Source organism: Emys orbicularis, chromosome 3 (assembly GCF_028017835.1).
Source record: "Emys orbicularis isolate rEmyOrb1 chromosome 3, rEmyOrb1.hap1, whole genome shotgun sequence".
Lineage (NCBI taxonomy): Eukaryota > Metazoa > Chordata > Testudines > Emydidae > Emys > Emys orbicularis.
The window spans coordinates 7,643,174-7,668,466 of NC_088685.1; the positions used below are offsets into that span (position 1 = coordinate 7,643,174).

At 42.4% G+C, this 25,293-nt stretch overlaps 1 protein-coding gene across 1 annotated transcript in view; it reads right to left on the reverse strand.

Annotated features, from left to right (window-relative positions):
• The window catches only part of ELP3 (elongator acetyltransferase complex subunit 3), a 149,066-nt gene that overhangs the window by 22,501 nt on the left and 101,272 nt on the right, over positions 1–25,293 (reverse strand). The window contains exons 13-14 of the mRNA XM_065401159.1: positions 20,874–21,101; positions 18,089–18,170 (exon numbers count right to left, since the gene is read on the reverse strand). Coding sequence (XP_065257231.1) covers positions 18,089–18,170; positions 20,874–21,101 — 310 coding nt within the window. The remainder of the gene's footprint in view (positions 1–18,088; positions 18,171–20,873; positions 21,102–25,293) is intronic.

Consider the following 25,293-nt stretch of genomic DNA (forward strand, 5'->3'; position numbering starts at 1 on the left):
TTTTCACAATGCTGTGAGGTTTTTGGGGTTTTTTTTTATGGAAAATGCAAGTGTGACATAAAAGATTCTCAATCACTAACATCCAATTACAAAGAGGAGTAAACAACTGAAAAACCATAGAGAGGATCTGAAATAGTGTTAACAAAATCAAAAGGAAGCTGCCTTTTTGGCAATGTGGGACTTAAAAAAAATGAATTCAATTAAAATTCATTGAAAAAATCAGAAAGCTTCAAAGTTGTTATAAGTAAAGTTCTTAATTTAAGAAAAGAATTGGTTAGTAGTCCCTAATAGCACCCAACTCACTTAGGTGCCTCGGCTCCTACATAACTTAGGGTAGGCACTTTTGAAAACGTTGACTGTTACCGGCTTTCAGGAGCCGTCCCACAATGCCCCACACTGACAGTACAATCAATATAATAGCTCCTGCTGAGGACGCGCACTTCTGCCACAAGGAGCAAAGTGTAGACATGCACAGGTGATGTAATTACTGCAGCAGATAGGTCGACTTAATTTTCGTCTAGACATTAAATTAAATTAATGGAGATATCCTATCTCCTACAACTGGAAGGGACCTTGAAAAGGTCATCAAGTCCAGCCCCCTGCCTTCACTAGCAGGACCAAGTACTGATTTTGCCCCAGATCCCTAGTGGCCCCCCTCAAGGACTGAACTCCCAACCCTGGGTTTAGCAGGCCAATGCTCAAACCACTGAGCTATCCCTCCCCCCCCAACATGGCCTAAGTGACTTGCCTAAGATTACACAGAAAGTCTGTAGTGGAGCAGAGACTTGAACCCGAATCTCAGGCTAGTGCCCTAACCATTAAACCATCCTTAACTAGAGTAGAACTCAGCAACTCACTTCGCAAAGGTTCCTTAACAACTATGAGCTAAGGCCTTTCAGTCTCTGCTGGCATGGGCTTGCATCTGGACTAGTGATGTGGAAACGCATAGCTCTGTATCGCATTAGCACTTTCCCCAAATCATCCAAACCTCTGCCCTCAAACTGATGTTTAAATCCACAGTAAGGCTTATGAAGGGCAGGGAGGTAGTGGGGTTGAGAGCCAGAGCCTGAAGGTCTAACACAGCGAATTTTAGCCCCATAACATGAGCCCAGGTCTGCAGACCTGGACTCTGAAGCTCGCTGTCGCAGGGTTTTTGTTTTTTTTTTTTTTTTGCCATCTGGACAGACCCTATGAGATCAGATGAAGCAATCTCTAGATTTGAATGCTGACGGACTAATAGCAGGGGGAATTTTCTATTCAGGGACCCCAACTATGGAACTTGTTCCTTCCCTTGATTTGTCAGAACTTGTGTTTGCTAAACTTCAGAGCATAATGCAAGACAACACAGAGTTTCAGAGATCTAGAGTTGTTGGATCATAATGAGGGGAGAAGGGAAAATGGCAGCTGTGAGCCAGTGAACCAAGCAAGAGGCTGGGGTCTATTCCCATCTCTGCCACTGACTCAATGGGTGACCTTAAGTCACTTAATCACTATGGCTTAGTTCCCCCATTTGTAAAATGCCCACCTATTTTTGAAAGGCACTTCAAGATTTATGAAGGACTACCTCAAATACCAAAGTAGTAGTAGATAGGTTATGAAGTCCCACTGCAAACTAAGGGGTATCACAGTATATTCTTATTCCCCTCCCATAACATTATGGGATTTCTGTGTGTTGGTAAAACTACACAGCTAATAATGAACACTATTGTATAGGCTTTTGCATGTAAGCAGTTCATCATTCTTGGGTTTTCCAATCGCTATATCAACAACTCAAATAAACCCAAAAGACCAGAATTGTAATCAATGGCATTTTTGGGAGGAGGGTTGGGAGGGGAAATCAATGAAGTAAAAACTCATGATAGAATTAATGAGCTAATTCTGCAGCAATCAATTTTTGGAGAGTCATTAGCACAAAGTAGATGCACTCATTATGTCTGCTCATTTGCCATTTAAAAATCAGCTCAGAACCACCATGGAGCTTCCAGATGGTGAGATTACATCCCATTGATCTCTTAGTGTGGTGGCAATATTTCATTAATGACTACACAGCCCTGCCCATCTCCAGCTGGCAGAAGCAACTTTGGGGGGAGGGGAGCAACCACAGCAAACAGGGGTCTTATTGTTGACAATGCCAGAGATAATTAGCCTTTGACCCTAAATCAAGCTCTCAGTGCTTTCTCAGTTCAAAATCAAACACTGCATTTTTTAAGTTAAACAATTGCCTTTTATAATTTAACAAAAGGCTATGTCCTACAGGCATTAGAAAATCCAAGAGGAGAACAGTACCGTAGCATTTCTGCTACAGTACTAATGCCGGTATTTCTCAGGCTGAAGGTTTAAGAGATTTTAGATCTATAAAGCATTCACCCTCCAGCATGGTATTACTGAGAATTTGGGGATTTAAACTGAAACAAAGAAGCCCAGGAATTCAAGCTTTGTTTTCCTCTACATAAGTTAAGAGAGTTTAGTGATGATGAAAAGAAGACTGACAATCTTGGAGACTGAATTCCACTGTCCGTTAAACAAGTATGGCACATGCAGCAGTGCTGAATATACCCTGCCCCTCCAAATCCTGCCTCAATACTGACCAAGGAGCACTACCATCAATAGTGAAGGGTAGGTCAGTCACTATGCCCATTCAATATTTAGCCTTTTCTTGTGAGATGCCATCTTGTTCACTAGGAACTACTGTGAGATCACAAATTATGTTCTCAGCATTATTTATTCATATTGTAGAAGGAGTTAGAGGCCCCAATTATAGTGCTAGGCTCTGTATGAACAAATAACAAAAAGACAGACCATGCTTTCAGGAGCTTATAGTCTAAGTGACATAGGACACCAAATCATCAGTAGTGATTTTTGGTCACTAATCATCTGGTACTGGTACTAGATTTGAATTAGCAACAGAGGTGGAAAGGGTCTGTATCCATTATGAAGCCCTGGGCCGTCCAGTCCTGTACAACAAGAAAAACCCACTTAAAACAGTCCTATGGCACCTACTCAGGGGCGGCTCTAGGCACCAGCAAAGCAAGCACATGCTTGGGGCAGCCCATTTGCAGGGGCGGCAGGGATCCAGCATGGGAGCTGAGAACCAACAGGGTGCCCTAGGAGCTGAAGTTCTTTGGTTAGCTCCCTGCCTATAGAGCCAGCCCTGGAGCAGGGAAAGAACTACATTTCCCAGCATTCCCTTGGCCACTACCAACAGGAAAGAGGGGGAGGAAGGAAGGTAGCTGAGACCTCATGCTGCAGTGAATGGAGAGCTGCACTGTGAGTAGGGATTCCATATTTTAACATTCAAAAAATAGGACACTCCACGGGGAGGGAGGGTAGCCCCACCCTGCCCCCATCCACTCCCTCCGACTGCCCCCCACAGAAACCCCAACCCATCCAACCCCCCTGCTCCCTGTCCCCTGATCACCCCTTCCCGGGACCCCTGCCCCCCAGGATCCCACCCCCTATCTAAGCCCCACTGGTCCTTGTCCCCAACTGCCCCCTCCTGAGACCCCCCCAACTTCCTTCCTAGGACCCCACCCCCTACCTGTCCCCTGACAAACCCCTGGGACTCCCATACCTATCCAACTGCTGTCTGTCCCGACTGCCCCCTCCAAACCCCTGACCCATCTAACCCCCCCTGCTCCCTGCCCCTGACTGCCCCCCCAAACCTCCACCCCATCCAACCCCCCCTGCTCCCTGTCCCTTGACTGCCCCCCCGGAACCCCCTACTCCTTCTCCAACCCCCCAGCCCCCTTACCGTGCCACTCAGACCAGCGTGTCCGGCTTTGCACAGCGCCAGACACGCTGCTGCATACATGCTGCCGTGCTCCCCTGCGGAGCCACAGTGCCCCCCCCCAAGCACCTGCCTTCCAGATTTGAACACCTCAAAATTCAGGAGTGCTCAAGCTCAGTTTGGGCGGCTGTTACTTCATTTCTCCCAAATCAAATATACTGATCCACTGTAACTTGCTGTAGAAAAAGTAGGATAAAATTGAGCAAGAAAGGCTTCCCAGTGGTTATTAGGACTGGAATTGCTATTTTCAACAGCCATTGCCTTTTTTTTGTTTGTTTGTTTAAAAGGAAGACAGTGATATTGCATTGGCAAATTCCCCATAGAAAGAAAGAGTGGAACAAAAGAATAATAAAGGCACCTCAACTTTTCCTCATTTATGTAGGACAGTCTTATAATATGCATCCAGATATCCTCCAATCAGACAAGCTGAAAATTGTTCCACTTTACTGCAGTTCTGTAACCATATGGGAACCAATCCTGTCTGTGTTCTGTGCACATCTAAAATTCCTGCTGAATGACCTGCCCTGGGAGTGAGTTACCAGTGACCCGGGGCTGCGGCGGAAGGAGGGTGCAGGTTGGGTGGGGGTGAGCCCAGGGCTGGGGCGGCAGGAGATGTGTGTGGGGGATAATGGGGGGGGGGTAGGGGGAATCCAGAGCTGGGGCGGCAGTGTGTGTGTGTGTGTGTGCGCGTGTGTGTGTGACAGAGAGAGAGAGAGAGAGAGAGAGCGCGCGCCCAGGGCTGGGGCGGCAGGGGGGTGTGGTTGGGGAGGTGAGAGCCCAGGGCTGGGGCGGCAGGGAGGTGCGGGTCGGGGGGGTAGGAGCCCAGGGCTGGGGCGGGGGGCAGCCAAAATTTTTTTTGCTTGGGGCAGCAAAAAAACTAGAGCCGGCCCTGCACCTACTGAAACCTTTTACTTCATGGTTCATCAATAGTCAGCAGCAAAAACAGTTAATCCAGAAATACTACTTCAGATTAACAAGAACTGGGGATAATGAAGCACCTCCCCCTGCCCTACAAACTTTCCCACTTTTTCTGTTTTATTTGCAGTCTGTTGAATTCCTTGTGTCACATCTAACAGTCTTTCTGTCTGGATGCAGCTTCTAGCAGAGCCAGTTAATGTCATAGGTGGAGAGGCTCGTTTGAGAGAGAGAGAAACACTTATTATTTGCATTTCTGTACTGCACAGAGGCCTCAAAAAACACTCCACTGTGCCAGGTGATATATGCACACAGATGAGGAGAGGCAGAAGAGTTTTTAATATATATCCCTGAGGCTTAATGTTGAACAAAGAACGCTGAGATCAGCAGTTACAGGGGCTATGTCCACACTAAATGTTGTTATTCCCCAATTCTTCTGCTTCTCAACTTCTCTGATGAACTGGCTAATGAAATAGGCCAGCAACACTTGACATCATTAGTTTTTAATCCCTACCCAGCCAGAAGTCCACCCCTCCTTTCCTCCATCTTCAGCCTCTGTGTGCTCAGGTGTATAACATTCCAGGCCTGTGGCCATGTTAATTTTCTACTTGGCAGAACACACATAGAAATGTGGTCCGGGGAAAAACTGATCATCTTGCTGCACTGTTAATTAATTCATAGCACAGAACAGTAGTGTACCCCAGTCCTCACACCACTGAGATAAGACTTCTGTTTCACTGAAATGAGGAAATCTATATTTAGGTCTCACTGCAGGGACACATCAAACTCCTTCAACAGGCTACCTGCTCTGGTGCGATTTAATAGATGTGGGTGTGGTTGCAGAGCTCTCCAGCCTTTGCATCAATGATAGTATTTTAAAAGGCTACCAGAGATGAAGTGTTAGGGAATGCAGCACCTGCACTTTAAAGGCAAAGGGAACATGCTCGTTAAGGGGCCTCACAGCACATGTGATTTTAGTAGATGGACACTTGTGATAGTGGAATTTTATCTCTGCTCTGCATTCCTCGCAGAACAGTCTACTTCTGCACAGAGATAAAGCATAATGAATCCTGTCTGTATGACAGATGCCTTTCTACTCTTTTGACGTGAGGAGTATAGACAGACACAACAGCGATTATTTCAAGTTAAAGATCTCCTTTTTGCAACAAAGAATTTTCTCTGAACATTTAAATTTTAGGGCTGCTGTCTGAAAAACCAACCAGCAGTCTTAGAACCATTACATGTATTATTTTGTACATGTAGTCCTGGAAGTCTGTGATGTAATTAGGGCTGTCGATTAATCGCAGTTAACTCGCGCGATTAACTCAAAAAAATTAACTGCGATTAAAAAAATGTATTGCAATTAATCTCTCTGTTAAACAATAGAATACCAATTGAGATTTATAAAATATTTTTGGATGTTTTTCTACATTTTCAAATATATTGATTTCTATTACAACACAGAATACAAAGTGTACAGTGCTCACTTTATATTATTTATTAAAAATATTTGCACTGTAAAAATGATAAAAGAAATAGCATTTTTCAATTCACCTCATACAAGTACTGTAGTGCAATCTCTATTGTGAAGGTGAAATTTACAAATGTAGATTTTGTTGTTGTTACATAACTGCACTCAAAAACTAAACAATGTAAAACTTTGGAGCCTACAAGTCCACTCAGTCCTACTTCTTGTTCAGCCAATTGCTAAGACAAACAAGTTTGTTTACATTTATGGGAGATAATGCTGACTGCTTCTTATTTACAATGTCACCTGAAAGTGAGAACAGGTGATCGCATAGCACTTTTGTAGCCGGCGTTGCAAGGTATTTATGTGCCAGATATTCTAAACATTCGTATGCCCCTTCATCCTTCAGCCACCATTCCAGAGGACATACTTCCATGCTGATGATGTTCGTTAAAAAAATAGTGCATTAATTACATTTGTGACTGAACTTCTTGGGGGAAAATGGTATGTCCCCTGCTGTTTTACCCTCATTCTGCCATATATTTCATGTTATAGGAGTCTCAAATGATGACCACAGCACATGATGTTTGATTTACGAACATTGTCACTGCAGATTTGACAAAACGCAAAGAAGGTACCAATGTGAGATTTCTAAAAATAGCTACAGCACTCGACCTAAGGTTTAAGAATCTGAAGTGCTGTCCAAAATCTGAGAGGGACAACGTGTGGAGCATGCTTTCAGAAGTCTTAAAAGAGCAGCACTCCGATGCGGAAACTACAGAATCCGAACCACTCAGTCCTACTTCAGCCAATCGCTCAAACTTCTCCTGGTGGCATCTGACTCAGATGATGAAAATGAACATGCATCGGTCTGCTCTGCTTTGGATTGTTATCAAGCAGAACCCGTCATCAGCATGGATCCATAGCCTCTGGGATGGTGGTTGAAGCATGAATGGACATATGAATCTTTAGCGCATCTGGCACGTAAATATCTTGCGATGCTGGTTACAACAGTGCCATGTGAACGCCTGTTCTCACTTTCAGGTGACACTGTAAATAAGAAGCGGGCAGCATTATCTCCTGCAAATGTAACCAAACTTGTTTGTCTGAGCGATTGGCTGAAGTAGGACTGAGTGGACTTGTAGACTCTAAAGTTTTACATTGTTTTATTTTTGAATGCAGTTATTTTTTTGTACATAATTTGACATTTGTAAGTTCAACTTTCACGATAAAGAGATTGCACTACAGTACTTGTATTAGGTGAATTGAAATATATTATTTCTTTTGTTTTTTACAGTGCAAATATTTGTGTTAAAAATAAATAGAAAGTGAGCACTGTACACTTTGTATTCGGTGTTGTAATAGAAATCAATATATTTGAAACTGTAGAAAACATCCAAAAATATTTAAATAAATGGTATTCTATTATTGTTTAACAGTGCGATTAATCTTTTTAATCGCTTGACAGCCCTAGATGTAATAGCTAACATAAAAGACTGGTTAATGTTCCTACCTAGGGCAGTGCTTGGAGTTGGTGCAGGGGCTCTGAATCACAGGTCTAACCTTTGGCCTTAACAACCAGGCTCGTAGGAAGGACAATAGATAATAGATACCGATGACTGCTGTGGGAGTGGGCAAATGCTGCTGTCCCTCCGCCTTTTCACCAGCTGGCCAAAGACTGGGTGGATGGGGGCATGACCATCCAATCAGGCAGACATATCGGGTTATTCTGCACTCACGGCTCTAGCATACTTGTTTCTTGCTACAATGAAGGAGATGGCCATGAATAGCTTGGTGAGTTATCTCATCCTTTTGCACATAAATATCAGGTTGCAAAGTTAAAATGAGTGGCAGATACAGTACTGGAACCAGAGCAGTTGAGTCCCATTGTGCAAAGTGATAAGGAGTATCAGAACAAGCACTAATGCCATGTACACAGAGTGAAGCTGGAGGTATGGGATCTGTGCTGAAACATACGACCTGCCTATAACTCTAACAGCTCTGAGTAGGCCAACGCTGTCTGGCTTGGAATCACCTGGCTTTCACAAACTAAGGACAAGAGTAAAGGGCAGACAAATCATAGCAGTGGACACACATGATCTTATGTGATGCACGTCTCTAGGGAGGCAGTGCCATAAGGGACATGCACCAATGCTCCTAGCCAAAACCTTAACACTTCCCCCCACAACTTCAATCTTGCCTAAGACGGTGGCTTGTTAAATGGCATCAAAGCTCCATTGTAAAGCCTTTCCTCTTGCATGTGCTGCCACTGAAACAGATGGCACCAGTGTCAACATCAAGCTGAGTCACTCTGCTTTGACACACTTGTTCTTCAACCCCTTCCAGCCAATATGCCGCCATACTTAGCAGAAGTTTCAATGGAGGGCAACAAACTTTGAAGCTTTTGCCCCAGGACCGCATCGACAACATAAGGCAGAGATCCTAGAGCCAACTCAGTCACAGTGTGGCCCTAGAAATCTCAAACATTGGTAATGTCAGTCCATGATGGGCATCTTATGACTGCACTTGAGACAACCCCAGTTAAAAAACCTTACAGGAGAAAGTATGCCACTTTTACAAAACACAACAAGAAGAAACAGCTAAATAGCAAAAGCTAAGGCCTCACAAGGCATCAAGCCGGACACATCTCACGTGACACAAACTGACTTTTCTTTAGTTTTAACAGATAGAAGCACAAACACTAAAATATTGGAGGAAAATCAGAACTGAATTAATCAGGAGAGTGAAAAACAGCTAGCAGCTGAGAGAGAAATGCTTTGATCCAGCAACAACAGCACAAAGGTGCTCCAATAGTCAGTGGTTAAAACATCTCAAAACAGACTTAAAGGCACTAGTGGATTGTCGGAACATAGGGACTGCCATACTGGACAGGCAGACTAGAGGTCCACAGGACCAACATCCTATCTCCAACAGTGGCCAGTACCAGATGTTTCAAAAGGAAATGCAAGAATCTCCTGAGTGTAAAGTCAATGGTTTGATCATGTCATGAGGCAGGAGGGGACAGATCGCTTAAAAAATACTAGCTTTATATTAATTATAGTATTTGCTGTATTTATTAGGTCGTACTGGTGCTATGACAGCATGATGCTTCTGGGGGAAAAATGCTCCTGCCTGGACCATCACCTGGATATGTATCTTTTATTTCACAAGTTATTCTGAAAGGAGTGAGAAAAAAACATTTGGGTCATTTTTCCCCATCACTAATACTATATGAAACTGCTGTATTTTAAAGATAAAAATTTCAAGTCCTATGATATTATTTTTTATGTGTTTCTATGAAAGCATTAGTAATTTTAAAGCACAGACTTGACTCTCACTGGTCACGCTTACTGTAAATGGCAATAATTAACTGAATGGTGACATTTTTAAAACAATCCAGCGTCTGATTAGAAGAAAGATCAAGGGATCCTGCTCTATGAATTTGTTTATCCACATCAAGAAGAGTGTCTTATGGTTTTATCATTTAGGGGAGTAAACAAATGGGGGGCTTAAAATCTAACAAGATGGACTATTCATATTTGCAAATTTCATGAGCTTATATCACAGCACAACTCAATTTTAGTAACTGTATTGTGATCCTTTTAACTTCCAGTGACTTTCTTAGAAGTAAAGAACTATTGTGGAAAATGAAAAATAGAATCAACTTTCAAAAAGGAGGAAAAAATTAATACGTCATCCAAACATTGGGTATTTCAACTTGCATACAAGAAGACTTACAGCTAAATTCGGCAAATGCAAGATACAAACATCCTCATACATACTGAGGATTTTCACTTCCAGAATATAAAGACTTTAACCTGTGGATATCAGATATACAATGAATTTAGGTTGGTTTTTAGGGTTGTTTTGTTTTGTTTAAATGAAAGTAAAAGAAATACACACACACACACACACACACACACACACACACACACTCAAACCAGGTAAGGCTGCAAGTAAAAACAACAAACCACAAGGAAAACATACACAGAATAATTTCAAATGCTCATGAAACAGACATTTTAGATCAGACCTCCCAAGAGCTCTGAATAATGGATTAATGCCTCAGGGGTCTACTATTCAGCTACCTAAGCCTGCATACTAATATACTATCTCACATCAGAAAAGCAGAATGGCATCACTCATGCAGAAAATTACCTTAAATGAGCAATGGCTTCATGATAAACAAGTCATTCACATTTTACATAGCTCTGATATAGGATGTGGGGGTTGGGGGGCATCTCCGCCTTATTGTTATGGATAGGCAGCACACTTCTGGCTCTAAACAATGACCTTGCAAGCTGAGACAAAACCACCCTGTTTTTAAAATGTGAATACTTAATGCTGTCCGGTTTGGCTAAGCATTTAACACAAGGTAGCTCCTGAGTGAGGTCTTTCACAATCACTAACACACCAGGAGGAAAGCATTACAATAGTATTTGTTGGATTCACACTGTAGGATGACCCACGGAATAGAGAAGTGTATTTTCCAGTATGTGAAACCAGAATTAGTCATGCCACTCAACCCTTCCCTGACTCCTGTCTGTGCTCCTCCTTTCACGAATGCTTTCTACACCCAGCATGTCATCCCTGACATGGTTTGCAAAATCTCTCATCCTCTCTTCCTTCAAATCCTTCCTTAAAAAACACATTCCCCCTTCACAGTTAAATTACATCCTGTTCTCCCACCACCCCTACCCTCAAATGAAGTGATAGAAAGAGGCGAAAAGGAAAACAATTAACCTAGGAACTGCAAGGTAGATGATGTACATCATAACTCGCTCCAGACACTTACTTCAGTTGCATCCTCTGCCCCATCCTTTGTTTGCTAGTCATTGCCAATTTGGCCTGCAAGATGCTTGGAGCAGGGACCTTGGATTCCTACTTGTTTGCGAAGCCCCTAGTAAGTTTTGGGCACTATAGAAATAAGTAATAATAATAAATGGTAACTGTTAAGCCACACTGCAACTCCTGACTCCACCAGTTAAAACCAGCTTGACTGTGCGCGTGCACACACACACACACACACACACACACACACACACACACACACACACACACACACACACACAGAGAGAAAACAAAATAGTTTAGGGAAGATCTTTGGTGAGAAACTCAGACAGCTTGTGCTCCATGGAAAATTCTAACATACTCTGAAGATGTACAAGATGTGATGGAATTCAGATATCCAGTATATGTTACTAAATTATATAATAGGGAACCCTGATACTTGCTTAGTCAGTAAATATTTCAGCTCTCTGCCAAGTGATAATTCTCTCCATCGCTACACTCATCTTGGTGACAGCTCACAGGAACTGGTGTGCTGCAGAAGCCCCAGGTTTAGTGACTGCTGAGATGGGAGAAGGAGTAACAGCTTTTCTTGCTGAATAAAGAGCAATGATCAATAGGTCATATCTGGTTCTTGGTGGAAAAAAAGGCAGCTAAAACCTTGGTAGGTGGTGAGTTGTATGTTGTGAAAAAACTGGAATTGGACAGTGTTATATTCAGGCTCTAAAGATCACAAAGACTTCCACCCCCAAACCTTGAAAATAAGAAGATTTAAGCTTTTATCTCCCCCCCCCCTTTTTTTTTTTTTTAAAGATGGTGATCACAATGTGAGAACATAATAGGAACATGGATGGTCAAGAAGGATATTTCACCTGAAAGAGCGCAAAATGCATCTTTCCTTTTAATCAGGAGACCACAATCCTAAAATCCAACTCAGAACAAGGGGCAGCAGGAATGAGATTTCAGCTGTTACATGTTAGAAAAAGAGTTTGCTTCATGCTAGTTAGGCATGCTAAAGCTCAGGAGCATAATGGATTATAATCCGCATCTAATTTGATTTCCCGCAAAGGGCTGGTGGGTGCTATGCATTCTACTGGGGTAACTCTTGAGCATTTGAGACCGTGGTGCAATGATCTGATCTCTGGTTTGATCACTATCTGTGGGCAAAAAAGCAATACCAGAATGTGCAACTTTAAGAAAAGCTTTTTTTTTCTTTTCTTCCAAGGGCTTTACTTCAGGAACCCCTTAGTCAAACGGCCCTAAATTGGGATTGCAGACCTTACCCTATATCTCCATGAGGCACACCACATTTCAAGGCAATCTGATTACCTGTACAGATTTTAGAGGACTTAGAACAGTCAAGCTTTATTCAGAAAGCTGGTTTTAACCTTGAGAGCTATCATTCTCTGTTATAATACATATGCAGTCAGCACTACAGCTAAGAACGCCCATTGTAATTAGGAAGAAATGAACATCAGAAAAAACTTCCTAATAGTGAGATCTGTTAGACAATGGAATAGTCTCTCAAGCCAAATGGTGAAATTCCCATCACTGCATGTCATTTAAAAACTGTGTTGGACAAAGCTGAGTACTAGAGGATACATTGTAGAAAACAGTCCTGCCTCTAGTACCTAGGGGAATAGACTATATGACCAATAGGCTTCTTCCTTCTCTGAAGATCCCCTGTTCTAGTATCCTCTCGTGGCCTGGCATTATTAAAGGAAGTTTTCCAGCTCCTAACAACATTTAAAAATTGCAGGCATCCATTTTAGTCTCTTTGTGCAGCTGCAGTGATCATGGTTGCCAACTGTGCCTCCAGAATATATTAAACCTAGTCATGGGGAAGGGAGCTGGACAGTACAGGAGATTGGTTCATTTTTCCACTTCATTTTCAAGGCACAGTTCAACGATGACTGAAAATAGTAGTGTTCTGACATGTGCTCAGTGGTCTGTGTGAAATAAAATCAGATCTACACTAGAATCTTTTCCCGGTATAGTCATGTTGGGCAGAGGCATGACTTTTTTTTTTCTGCAACATTTTTATACCAGCAAATGCCCTAGTGTAGGTGCAGTTATACTGCCATCAAAGATGTTTTTGCCAGTACAGTTTATTTCGCTTGGGGAACTAGTAAGCTGTGCTGGGAAAGCTGCATACTGGCAAACCTTTTCTAGTGTAGACCCTGGCCCAAACTGATGTAAGATAGGGCCATTTGCTTTAGTGGTTTGTCTTTTCAGCCCTCTAAAGTCATGATTAGTAGGACACAATGGAAGAAAGGGAGGGCTGAGGAAATGAGAGACAATAGGGGTTCACAGTGGGGAGTGAGGAGAGGTGGTGTAGGCGATGGCCTAATTACCAGAATCAGTCTAATTCATGGGATTTCACCTGGCACCAACAACTAATACCAGGTCCCTCTTAGTAAAGCTGCCTCAAGGACGTAAAGAATCTCTTTTCTCCCATAATTTCACTCTGTTCTCCAGCCCTCACAATTATATTGGTTTGGGCTGTGAAAGAGCTTCTCAAGTGGTGATTCCTCTGTGCTAAAGAGCACAACTCTGAGAAGAAGATAGTAGGAACAGTGATTGTTAATAAAATGGTTCATTGCAACATTAACGTTACTCTTTTAGGCTGTAGTCAAGTAAACTGAATTACACTCCTCGAGGAACAGCCATGCTAGTTCAGTAATTTTTGCTGAAAATATGAATGTATTTGTAAAAACATTTTATCTTGCTGTTTACTGGAAAAAAAAACAAAATTATATTAGGACTATGCTCATCATCATTCTAGGGTGCAGAATTCAACACTGTGCAGTGTGTCACACAATGAAAGAATACTAAAGAATCTGCAAAGAACAGATGCCTTCCAGCTGTTACTTGGGAAATGTTATCTAGTGAAGTTCAGTTCTCCTTAAATCAAAAAGGTTTTATCTTAAATCAAAATGCAGCCGGAATTCACTTCGGCACTAGAGAAGATTAACCCTATGTTACTGATTTTAAAAATCTATTTTGAAACCGGTCCAGGTACACACAACACAGCTGCAAAATTATCCACCATCTCACTGCAGTGTTAGGCTGCCAGCATGTGTGACAAAAGAGAAGCTTTCAGCTGTGAGCTGTCTCTGAAAATGTTTCTCAGCAGGTCCGTCTGGTTAGTGGTATAGGTTTTTTGTTTGTTTGTTTTCCAAACGCTTTGCTTCATTGGTTCCCCAAACTTTCTTGTCCTACCCCCTGATTGAGCAATGACAAATTTCCAGGATTCTTCTCCTTTCCCCTCCCCATGGTTTTACATTTCGTCTAGGGCTTTTCTTTCAACTCCTTCTTTTGAAGATGCATTTTTCTGCTTTTAAGAAAGAGAGAAAGCAAGTCTTCAAGGATTCAGAGTGTTTGTAGTAGGATATGGAGCCATTCATCTCTAAGTTACTGGTTCAGATCCGGTTTTTGTAACTGTGGATATCTGGCTTATAGGAATTAGTCCGAGATGCCCAACTCATTAAACATAGGATGCTGAGCAGGCATCGGGTGGTCAGTCACTACCATCCGATGACTGCTCACCGTCCTATGTTCAATGAGTTGGGCATCTCGGTCTAATTCCTATAGGTCAGATATCCACAGTCACAAAAACCACCATTAGAATTGGTAATAATTATAGCCCTTATTTGCAGTCTCCATGGAAGGTACAAGGATTGAATGGGCAAGGGAGACTAGCCTGCTACCATTCCTGGAAGTGATCCTTCTGGAACAAAGCAGAGGCATAACATCAAGAAAGGGCAACTAACACTACCATTACCTCTGCTGTAATAGAGTACTTAGAGCTTCTCTAAAATGAATATGGTGCATTTTACAAGCACTAACTTCAGCTATATGGAACAAAACGCAGTGGCGGGGGGAGGTGGAGAGCGAACTTGGCTACATATCAGGAAAAAGTACCATGACACGCTCAATGGTGGTCTAAAACACATCACTTATTAGTCTCTAAGGTGCCACAAGTACTCCTGTTCTTTTTGCGGATACAGACTAACACGGCTGCTACTCTAAAACTTCAGTGTGTAAGTAGCCTTCAGGTTAGTACAGAAGTAAAACAGAATTTGGATGATCTCTCCCTCATGGTCCATATTAGATGCTAATTCACAGACTGGTTCAGAGACTACCAGCTCGCAGTGTGCACTAAAGAGAATCCCAGGATTACATTCTGAAGCGGAGTCTTGCTGGTCAGGAGCGAGGTGCTTTGTTAAGGCTCTCTGGGGATCTGCCTGTCCTACTGTTCCATCATTTTTAGAAATACCAAATTTACTCATTATTTATAGGGGGGTGGGGGAATCTCCAAATAAATGCATCAAAATATGGAGATGCTGAAGAATTGATTCCCTGATGTTTGAGTACCTGTTACTGATCGTCTTCAATAAAAGGCAAATAACAAGAGACACTTGGGATGAGCCAAGGATAAACCCTTTCCAGGGTGCAATCCATAACTAATACTGTGGTATAATTATGATTTGCTGTACTGAAGTTCTTAAAGAGCTTTGCCTTTGAAGATTTAATAACCAGGTATAACTTGGGATTGATCCTGTACTACCTAAGGCAAGGTTTCAATGCATACAGTGATGGGGAGTGGGTGGTAGGGCAGAGAAGAGGAGTTCGGGGCTAAGGTACGGCGGAGGAAGTAGGGTCTAGGAAACTGGGAGGGGTTGGCGAATGTAAGGGTAGCAGAGGAAGTTGGGGGTTTAGGGTTGGGGGCCTGTCAACCCTGAATTCTCTCCTGGTGTGTGTGTGCTAGGATCTGGGGGAAGTCCTACCCCTCTCCAGGGGTCTGAGCCCCTCTTCCTGTCCCTCTATGTGAGCTGGGATCTGGAGTTTGTGGAATGAAAACAACACAAATTTAAACAACTATTCATTTGGATTTCAGATAAAAAAACACATCACTGCTGGGTGGGGTGGGGAGGCTGAGCAGGGTGCATGGGAGTGGCCCGGTTTGGATGAGGGGCAGATTGGGTGGACCTGGGGCATGGCTGGAGAAGCCTGACTGAGGGGCAGAAGTCCAAACTGGGATTAGGCAGTGGGAGTGACGGCCCCAGCTCAGTGTGCAGCTTGGGCTACATACTTAAGGCCACGTCTACACTATGGGGACTATAATGGTGTAGCTACGATGCTGTAGCTACGCTAACATAACCCCATAGCACAGACACGACCTACTCTGGTGGAGGGTTTTTTCCCCATCACTGTAGGAACACCCATATCCTCAAGCAATGGAGTTAGGGTGACAGAAGCATTCTTCCATTGATCTTGCTGCATCTACACCAGGGGTTAGGTCGTCATAGCTACGGTGCTAGGGGTGTGGATTTTTCACACCTCTGAGCACAGTAGCTATGTTGACTTAAAATTTAAGCGCAGACCAGGCCTAAGATAGTATGTGACCTCCCAGTAAACTGAGGCCAGTGATATGTCTACACAGCAGCATATAGCAGGAGACAAGCAAGGAGCAACTTCTTATACATTTATGGCTTCTACAGTGCTAACTAATGGCTTAATTGAACTGGATTGGGATGGGGGACCTGGAAATGTGTGTGTGGTGGGGGTGTGAAGGGGTAGCTACATGTTGTAGGGAATGGTGGGGTGGGGCGTAGAGAAGGAGAGACACACCAGTCTCCCTCATGCTTAAAGTGACTGTAACAATCCTGTAATAAAAATGGACATAGACCATTAATGAGATTTCTCTCACTGGCCCTGTTAGCAACTACACATTGCTCAAAAGCTAGTCTCTCTCACCAACAGAAGTTGGTACAATAAAAGATATTACCTAATCCACCTTGTCTCTTTAATATCCTGGGACTGGCATAGCTACAACACTGCATACACATGACAAACATTTCAAAGCATGACCATTACGCCCATTCCACTATAACAAAATGTACAGGAGGGGGATTGAGGAATCACATAGCAACCGTGTGGCCTAGTAGAAAGAACACTGGACTGGAACTATTCCTAGCTCTGCCACTGGCTTGCTAGGTGACCTTGAGCAAGTCACTTCATCTCTCTGTGCTTCAGTTTCCCATCTGTAAAATGGGGATAATGATGTAAAGTTCTTTGAGATCTACTGATGAAAAGCAGCACAATATAAAAGCCAGGTGTTTTGACTATTACCTAGCCCCAGTAGCATATCAACTACAAACCTTGGTGAGAACAACTGTCTAACTGACCTCTAATTCCTGCCAACAAACATCTCTCTTTTTGGTTTAAAAAATTAGGCAATTAAATGGCAAAAAAACTTTGTTAACGCAGAATAAAGGTTACCTGGTGATGTTTGTATCCTTCCAGAATGTCAACTTCAGCAAAACTCAAACTGCTGAAAGCCAGGAACTACACAATTAAGGTAAATGCCCATGCAACCTTAACTATACCCTCTTTGAGCAATGCCTCACTATGCCCATAACACACACATTCTCACTTTGTCTTTTCACTGTACTGGATAGGAGATACTTGCACTGGACCTATGCTCAAACACTGACCCTTTCCCCCCCAAGAGAGTACCACACTTGTAAAATTTAACAATCACTTCATACCCTTTTGTAATACCTTCACACATGCACACAGGATATGACCTAAACCTACACTTTTCCTTGACGATCATTAAATCCACGGCCTGCTCTCAATATCCCACCTCACTGCTGACAATACCTCCGGCAAGAAGACTCCAGTGCCCGCCTACTGACACAACCTACACAATTCTGTATTAAATGAGGCAGACTGGAACCTCATGGTACATATGAGCCTCTTTCCCTTGATAACACACATGGGGGTACTCAGACCCAGATCTCCTCATATCATAATTGCAGCTCTTCCAAGCTGCTCCCACTTATTCTTCCACAATTCAATAGTTACATCTATCACAGTGAATGAAGTTGGTGCGCATGTAGATAATTCCCAGTGGTTACTGCCAGCTTCAGGGGGCAGAGTTAAGGTTACACAGGCATTCACCTTAACCTGGTTTCCACACGTTTGAGTTTGAGTTTTGCTGAATTCGACATTCTGGAAGGGCACAAGCTATCACCGGGAGATCTTAACTCTGCATTAACAAAGTTTTTTGCTATTTAATTTGTTTGTAGATTAAGTTTTGAAGAAGAATTAAGCAAAGATACCTGAAATGACTGCAATTTTCCATGATCCATGCTCTTCTTTGGCTATCCTTTCTGCTTCCTCCATTAGCAACATACCGAATCCCTAGAGAGGAGGAAATGAGAGGGGAAGAAAATGATAAAATGATAAAAACTAGGGAAGGAAAAGAATAACAGCTTGAGTACTTGAGAAGAGCACTGCAGCAAACATTAACCTTTATAATGGTGAAACACTCAAAAGTTTCTTCAATGAAAGTTACTGATAGGTATAAACTGTAATTTCTTTTAGAGTCTTTTCACATCTGACTGCCTCTTAGTGTCAAAGAACAAGGCTAAAGCCACAGATTTACTCAACTTGGTACAAGTCTCCTAGAACTAGCCGGAGAAACAAGCTCCTCCTCCCCTCACTGACATTTCCCCTGTGCTCAGAAGGGGAGCAGGAAGTACTGTCTAGTGATCAGAACAAAGGAATGCAAGTCAGAATGACTGGATTCTATTCTAGCTTTTCCAATAATTCATTGACCCTGAAGTAGTCATTTAAATTGCCTGCCTCACTTACCCATTCATAAAATGGATCTGTTTTGGATATTTATATGGCCCCCCCCATTACCCTAGTATTTGAGTATGTGACGATCATTAATGTATTTATCCTCAATACCCCCGTAAGGTAGGGCAGTGCTGTTATGACCATTTTACAGATGGTGAACTGAGGCAAAGAGAGACTAGGTGACTTGCCCTTGGGCACGTAGGAAGTCTGTGGTAGAACAGAAAATTGAACCTGGGTCTCCCACAGCCCTCAACTATTCTTCCTGCCTCATGTGGTACTATGAAGCTTAATGTTTGTAAAGCATTGAGATGCTAAGATGAAAAGCACTGTAAAGGTGCACAGTAATCTCTTTGGGGCATGAACCATGCCTTCTTTTATGTTGATAAACTTCCTAGCATAAAGTGGGTGCTACTGGAAGCAAATAAAATAGTGTTTCATTACAAAGGAAGAGCCCCTCCACACACAATTCTACAACATGTTTAGACTGTTTTGAAATGTCTTTGCTGCCTCTGCGTCATATTTTGTGCATCATAGCCTGCTGCGTAGTGGGCAGAATAAAAATGAAGGGCAAAAATTAGTTCTATGATTTTGCTTTTGTTTTTTTAAATAACTTTATGAAGTTCAAGAGATTTTTAGTACTGAAATCTAAAATGAAATAGTCATAATGAGAATGTGATATCTTTTGTTGCTTCTTTATTTGTGGTAAGTATTTAAATGGAGCATATGTCAAAAACATTGTTACCACCAAATATAGGAGATTTCATCTCAAGTTTTGTTTTTGAAAAATTTATATCAGTTTACATGCTTTGGTAAGATTCTTTAGTAAAATCTACCAGTCTTGCCTCATTGGTCAGAGCTGTGGAAAAATCCCTGACCCCATTTCACATGTACCCTAAAATATATTAAGATGTAGGTGGAAAGCAAATACACTTCACTTGCTTTCTCACACTACTTCCTTCCAGTGACTTTCTCATGAAAATTACATGCATCATCCCTCTGCTACCTACAACATCTTTTGGCCTATTATGGGAAGAGTGAGAATTTGATCTTGTGCTGGTAAATTCTGAGCCTTTAGATCAAGCATAAAAAAAGAAAAAAGTAATCAATTTATTCTTTGCACCAGAAAGCCTCAGGACTGATGTTTTAAATTAACTTCCTTTTATTTAATAATCTTTTCCTGTGTAAATGCATTAGGATGCAACACTTTGTTTGACAGTGATGACCTCAGGCAGTGAGGCGGCAGCCATAAAAACAATGAACGCTTTGACTATAGAATAATTAACATTTCAAAACCTAGGGCAGAAAAAGTGGCCATCATAAGTAAAAAAGCAAAGGGAAAGAAAAATCAATTGAATCGAGCCAAATGCAAACAAATTAAAATGGACTGGAAATTGAGATTTCATGGCATATGACGTGCTAATGCACACTGTAGTAACGCTTACTTTGGTAGATTCAGAGACACCCGTGCTCAAGATGTTAAGCAGAAAGTGTTCTTCCCATCCCTGAATAGTAAAGTGCCCTGGTTTGTACAATCTTTGATTAGGAGAAAATGTTAGGTTAAAGAATTTTATATTTTTAAAAAATACCTTGTATGCATTTTATGTTTTTAGGACTGAATCATATACCCTTCAACTTCACTTCAGCCCCACTCCTCACACCCTATCAGGTAGACAGATGAACCAAAATCTGAATGCAATTCCTGCATCTGTGTGTTAGAGATTAATTAATCCCCTCAGTTCTCAGAGAGAGTGTAGGAACTATGGGTTTTCAGTATCTGAAGGCTGAACTAGTGTCACCATGCATGAGCCTACATCATATGGATGTACAGCAATAGAGATAAAGAGTATACCCATGTTTTCAACCATGAAACAACCATAACTGCAAGTGCTCAAATACATTAGTGAAAGCTCACTGGCGGCAGGAATTTAATATACTAATACAAGATGGGGATCAAATTCAATTCTGGTTCTATTGCAGCAGATTATTCTTTTTGCCAGAAGCTGGGAATGGGCAACAGATCACTTGATGATTACCTGTTCTGTTCATTCCCTCTGGGGCACCTGGCACTGGCCACTGTGGGAAGACAGGATACTGGGCTAGATGGACCTTTGCTCAGACCCAGTATGGCCATTCTTATGTTCTTATTAAAGTAACTGTATGGCCAGTCTCATCAAGATTGTCACAAATTTTTCTTAGTCTTTCTAATAAAAAAGCTGGGCAGGATGGAGTACAAAAGAAGACAATGAAGATTACTTAGGATACCTGATGCTGAAATTTGGAAGGATCACGACTGCTCACTGGAACCACGCTACCATACACATGCAGTTCTCTAACGATGGAAACACCTCCCTTCAACTCGGGTCTGAATGACTCCTCTGAACACTTTCGCAACCGCAGAAGGCCAACCAGAATATCCTGTTCTGGATCTTCATAGGACAGGAAGGTCTCCCAGCCACCATTTGCCACATAGTCTCTTCGAACTAACTCAACCTATTCAAAGAGAACAAGGAGGGGGGAGGAGGAAAAGAAAATCCTATTAAAAAATAATTAGGCAACATGTTGAATAGACCAAAACCAATTTCATGGATCCATAAACCGTTATGGATCAGAAAAAGTGTGAAGTGCTTTCTTAAAGCCCAATTTCACTCTAGATGGATTTTAGCAGCAGTAGATAAGAGCTGAAGGACCTACAACTGCATTTACATAAAGACAAAATGTGTCATACTTCAGTGAAAAATACATTTGTGGAGAGGACATCATTACTCTTCAGTGCTGAACACTTCTACCCATAAGGTATTTAGAAAGTACCAAATCAGCACAGTAGCTAGGGGTTGTAAAAGATAGAAATGGAAGACTGGATCTCTGTCTGGTAACTTCACCTCCATTGGTGCTCCAAGAGTATCACAACTAGCAGTTCCTTCTCTCCAACCAGAGGTCTCAAACATCTAAGGGCAAATTCAGACCTGACTACAATTGTATTGCTCTGGTTTCAGTACTGTTATACTTGCTGACAGCATGTGTGAATTTGGCCCCTAGTCTCCACTGCTCTGAAAAGAAAAAGCCTCTTGCCAGCAATGTAATCGGGGTCTTCTAATTAGTAATAAACTGCTTCTTTCCTAATCTGTCAGTGACGGGTACTCAAGTGAGCATCACCTCATTAATACAGTGTCTTTCATCCATATAGATTAAAAAACACTTCATAAACATTTCTGATTGACTATATAACAAAAGTTAGGCTGATCTTTCCCACATCCATTTCCCTGCCAGTAGAGTGCAGGGTTGTTCCCTATAGTAGTATGTACACTTTCTAGTGCTCTGTCCAGTCTGCTTTAAAAAGTCTCAAGTAAGGGCTTTGAGGTGGGGTTCCCTCTGAACTCCTTCCTACTCATCATCTTTCTGGTAACATTATACACAGAAATGAATGCACTATTTCAAGACCTGATCACACAAGAGCCAAATGGTGAGATTCTGTTACTTCTCTGCTTCATGAGATCAATATGTCTTTGTGTATGCAACCCAAGCTAAATGGGCCTTTCACTTACTACACCGATTAAGGTTCACTTCGTCAACACTGTGATGAGGCTATCTGTGAAAAAGTTCAAATGGATCTTGCATGTGTGCAGAGTTCTCCAAGATTTCTACCATCATATAACAATACAATAAGGCGGGCCCAGACTCCTATCATGAAAATGAAGGTTACTTCGAGATGGACTCTACATATAGACACTCATGGCTTGAGCTGGCCTAGGCAGCCCATGAGAAGGAATACGCAGAGGATCCTCACAGAGGAGCTAAAAGTTGATCCAGCAGTCCTGTTGTTATTTATAAAGCACCAACAATATGATCAAAGTTTACTGAAAAATAAGAGAACAAGATTCTTACTCTAAAGAGTTTACAATCTAAAGCCCAGATCCTGCAATGAGCTCCATGCAGGCAAAACCTACTCTCCTTGTAAGATAGAGCCTAATTTAAAGACCCACTCATTACACAGATTTTATTAATTCACAGCTAAAGAAAGGAGGCAGAAAATAATATTAACACAGCTAACACAAAAGGTTTTAGATTTAAAGCTTCATGAACTCTGGGCTTCCTAATTAAGGAAAAGCAATAAAATAGAAATAATAAATGAGACACATTCTTCCATTTCAGTAACAAGTAGAACTCCTTTGTACTCCGTGCTACCCAAACACAACAGTCCTTGTCCTCAAGAACCTGCCATCTAAAAAGATAAGATGACAAAGCTTGGGAGAAAAAATAGGATTATAAAAATCTCCAACTTTAACAGAGTTTTGTATAGTGCTCATTTTCACAGTATCTAAGCATTTGCCAGACAAATTATATCTGCATAGCAAGGTCCCTAGGGGACTCCATGGGATCCTCTGCTCTACCCCCTTCCCTAGGTAAACAGGAGGTTTTATGTGGGTTGAATATACAGCTAGACCTACATCATGTATACAAAAAGCTAATTTAAAGAAAATCTACTAATGGGGCCTTGATAACTAAGGGACACAGAAAAGAGATACAGTGAACATCTGAAATGACTGGTAGCTAACGACAGTGAAATGAATTGGTTACACTCTAGGAACTGGATTGAAAGTAAGTGTCCATGTGAAAAAGAAACAACTGGCAATAACTAAGGCTAAGATTTTGTCATGGTTTTTAGTAAAAGTCACAGACAGGTCACGGGCAATAAACAAAAATTCAAGGAAGCCTGTCTGTGACTGTCTGACCTGTCTTTGATTTTTGCTGCTGCAGCTCCATGGTTTCCCCTGCCACTGTGGTAGCTGGGAGCTGTGGGGTTCCCCCTCTGCCTGCAGCAGCTGGAAGCTTCAGGGCCACCCCCCCTCAGCCCACGGTGTCTGGGAGCTGCAGGGTGACATTTCCCAAAGAGAAAACGGGACAACCCCAGCCGCTCACCCGAGGTGTCCACCTTCCTCTCCCTGCCACGTGAGGCTGTCGCCCGTCACTGGAACCCTGAGGAGGGCCCCCTCAGGAGCCTGTCACCTGTGGCTAGAACCCTGCAGGGGGGCCCCTGTCGCTATTGCTGGAACACTGCCAGGGCCCGGCTGGCTGCCAGCTCCAGAGTCCTGCAGCCCCTGGGGCTGAAGCAGAGAACGTCAGGGAGGTCTCTGGAAGCAGGGCCGGCTCCAGTGTTTTTGCTGCCCCAAGCAGCAAAAAAAAAAAAAAAAAAAAGCCGCAATAGGCGGCACTTCGGCAGCAGCTCCACCGCGCCGCTTCATTCTTCGGCGGCAATTCGGCGGCAGGTCCTTCCCTCCGAGAGGAACTGAGGGACCCGCCGCCGAAGAGCAGTAGGTGCCGCCTCTTTCCGTTGGCCGCCCCAAGCAGCTGCTTGTTGCACTGGTGCTTGGAGCCAGTCCTGTCTGGAAGTCATGGATTCCGTGACTTCCATGACTTCTGGGACATAAACGTAGCGTTAGCAATAACTAGTACCCCTGCTGATAATCCTTGACTTTAATATTAGGACAAGTGGCTTATACAGAATGAACTTTTCAGGCTATGTCTTCACTGCAAAAATGGTAGGTTTTTACATTGAGATAGGATGCTGCATCCAGGGAGCGATCAGATACATGCCACTGGTAGTTTGCTAGTCAAGGTAAATCAGGAAGGAAGGGGGAACATTGAGAAGGGACAGTATGTATAGTGTTGACCTCAACTAGCTACATCGAGGTAAAAAACAACCCATGCCTCATCTCCTCTAGGATTCTACTTCAAGATAGCTATCTTGATCTAAAACACTTGGGGGGGGGGGGGCGGAGAGCAGTTTCCATTTGCCCTAGAGGTAAAACATTCACTTCAGAGTTTAGGTAGAATGTGTAGCGGAGTTTGCATTAGCCATGACCATGCAGTTGCCATTCTGTGAATAAATGACGGAGTTTAGTCTCCAAAGCTGTCCAGCCAACAAGAACATTCACCAGCAAGAACATTCACTAGACATTTTTTTAAAGGCTATTCATGATATATTTGCACTACATACACTTCAAGGCCATTTGAGAGCAAACAAATGCCTTGTCTACTACTAATGAGAAATGTTACCAATTGAAAAGGAACCCAGAAATAGCTTTGTAAATAACCAATCGTAAATATTTTTTATTCCAATGGATTTTTAAAACCAATTAAAAATAATTTTAAAAAACAGACACATCATGATTCTAAAATAGATACAACTTACTAACCTTCTACAAAAGGAAAGATGTTTATATAATCTTAAATAGATTCAGTGAACAGATTTAATTACATTAGATCTACGATTACCTCCTCTATCAAGCAAATCGTTAGTTTTTAAAGGCAAGGGAAATATCACTGCACGTCATCAGATCAAATTATCAAATGCGACAGGCTGATGTTTTATTGCCCATTTGCTAAATTTTCAAATAAGCATCTTGGTGCTTTCTCCCATGCAGCCCCTCATGCTGGGGAAGAACTCCCTGTAAATATCTGCAAAACTTACTAATTACCCTCCTTCATAATCTTCCTCAACACTCACCTTTGCCACGAGGCCTACAACAAGCTCGACAATGGCTAGGTTGCTGGTGTGCTGAGACTACTGCCTTTGATGCTGACCGATATTGTCTCCTTGTACTCCCCTGTCTCTATCTATCTGTTGTCTCTTGTCTTGTACATAGATTGTAGGCTGTTTTTTTGTTTAGTGTTTGTACAGCTC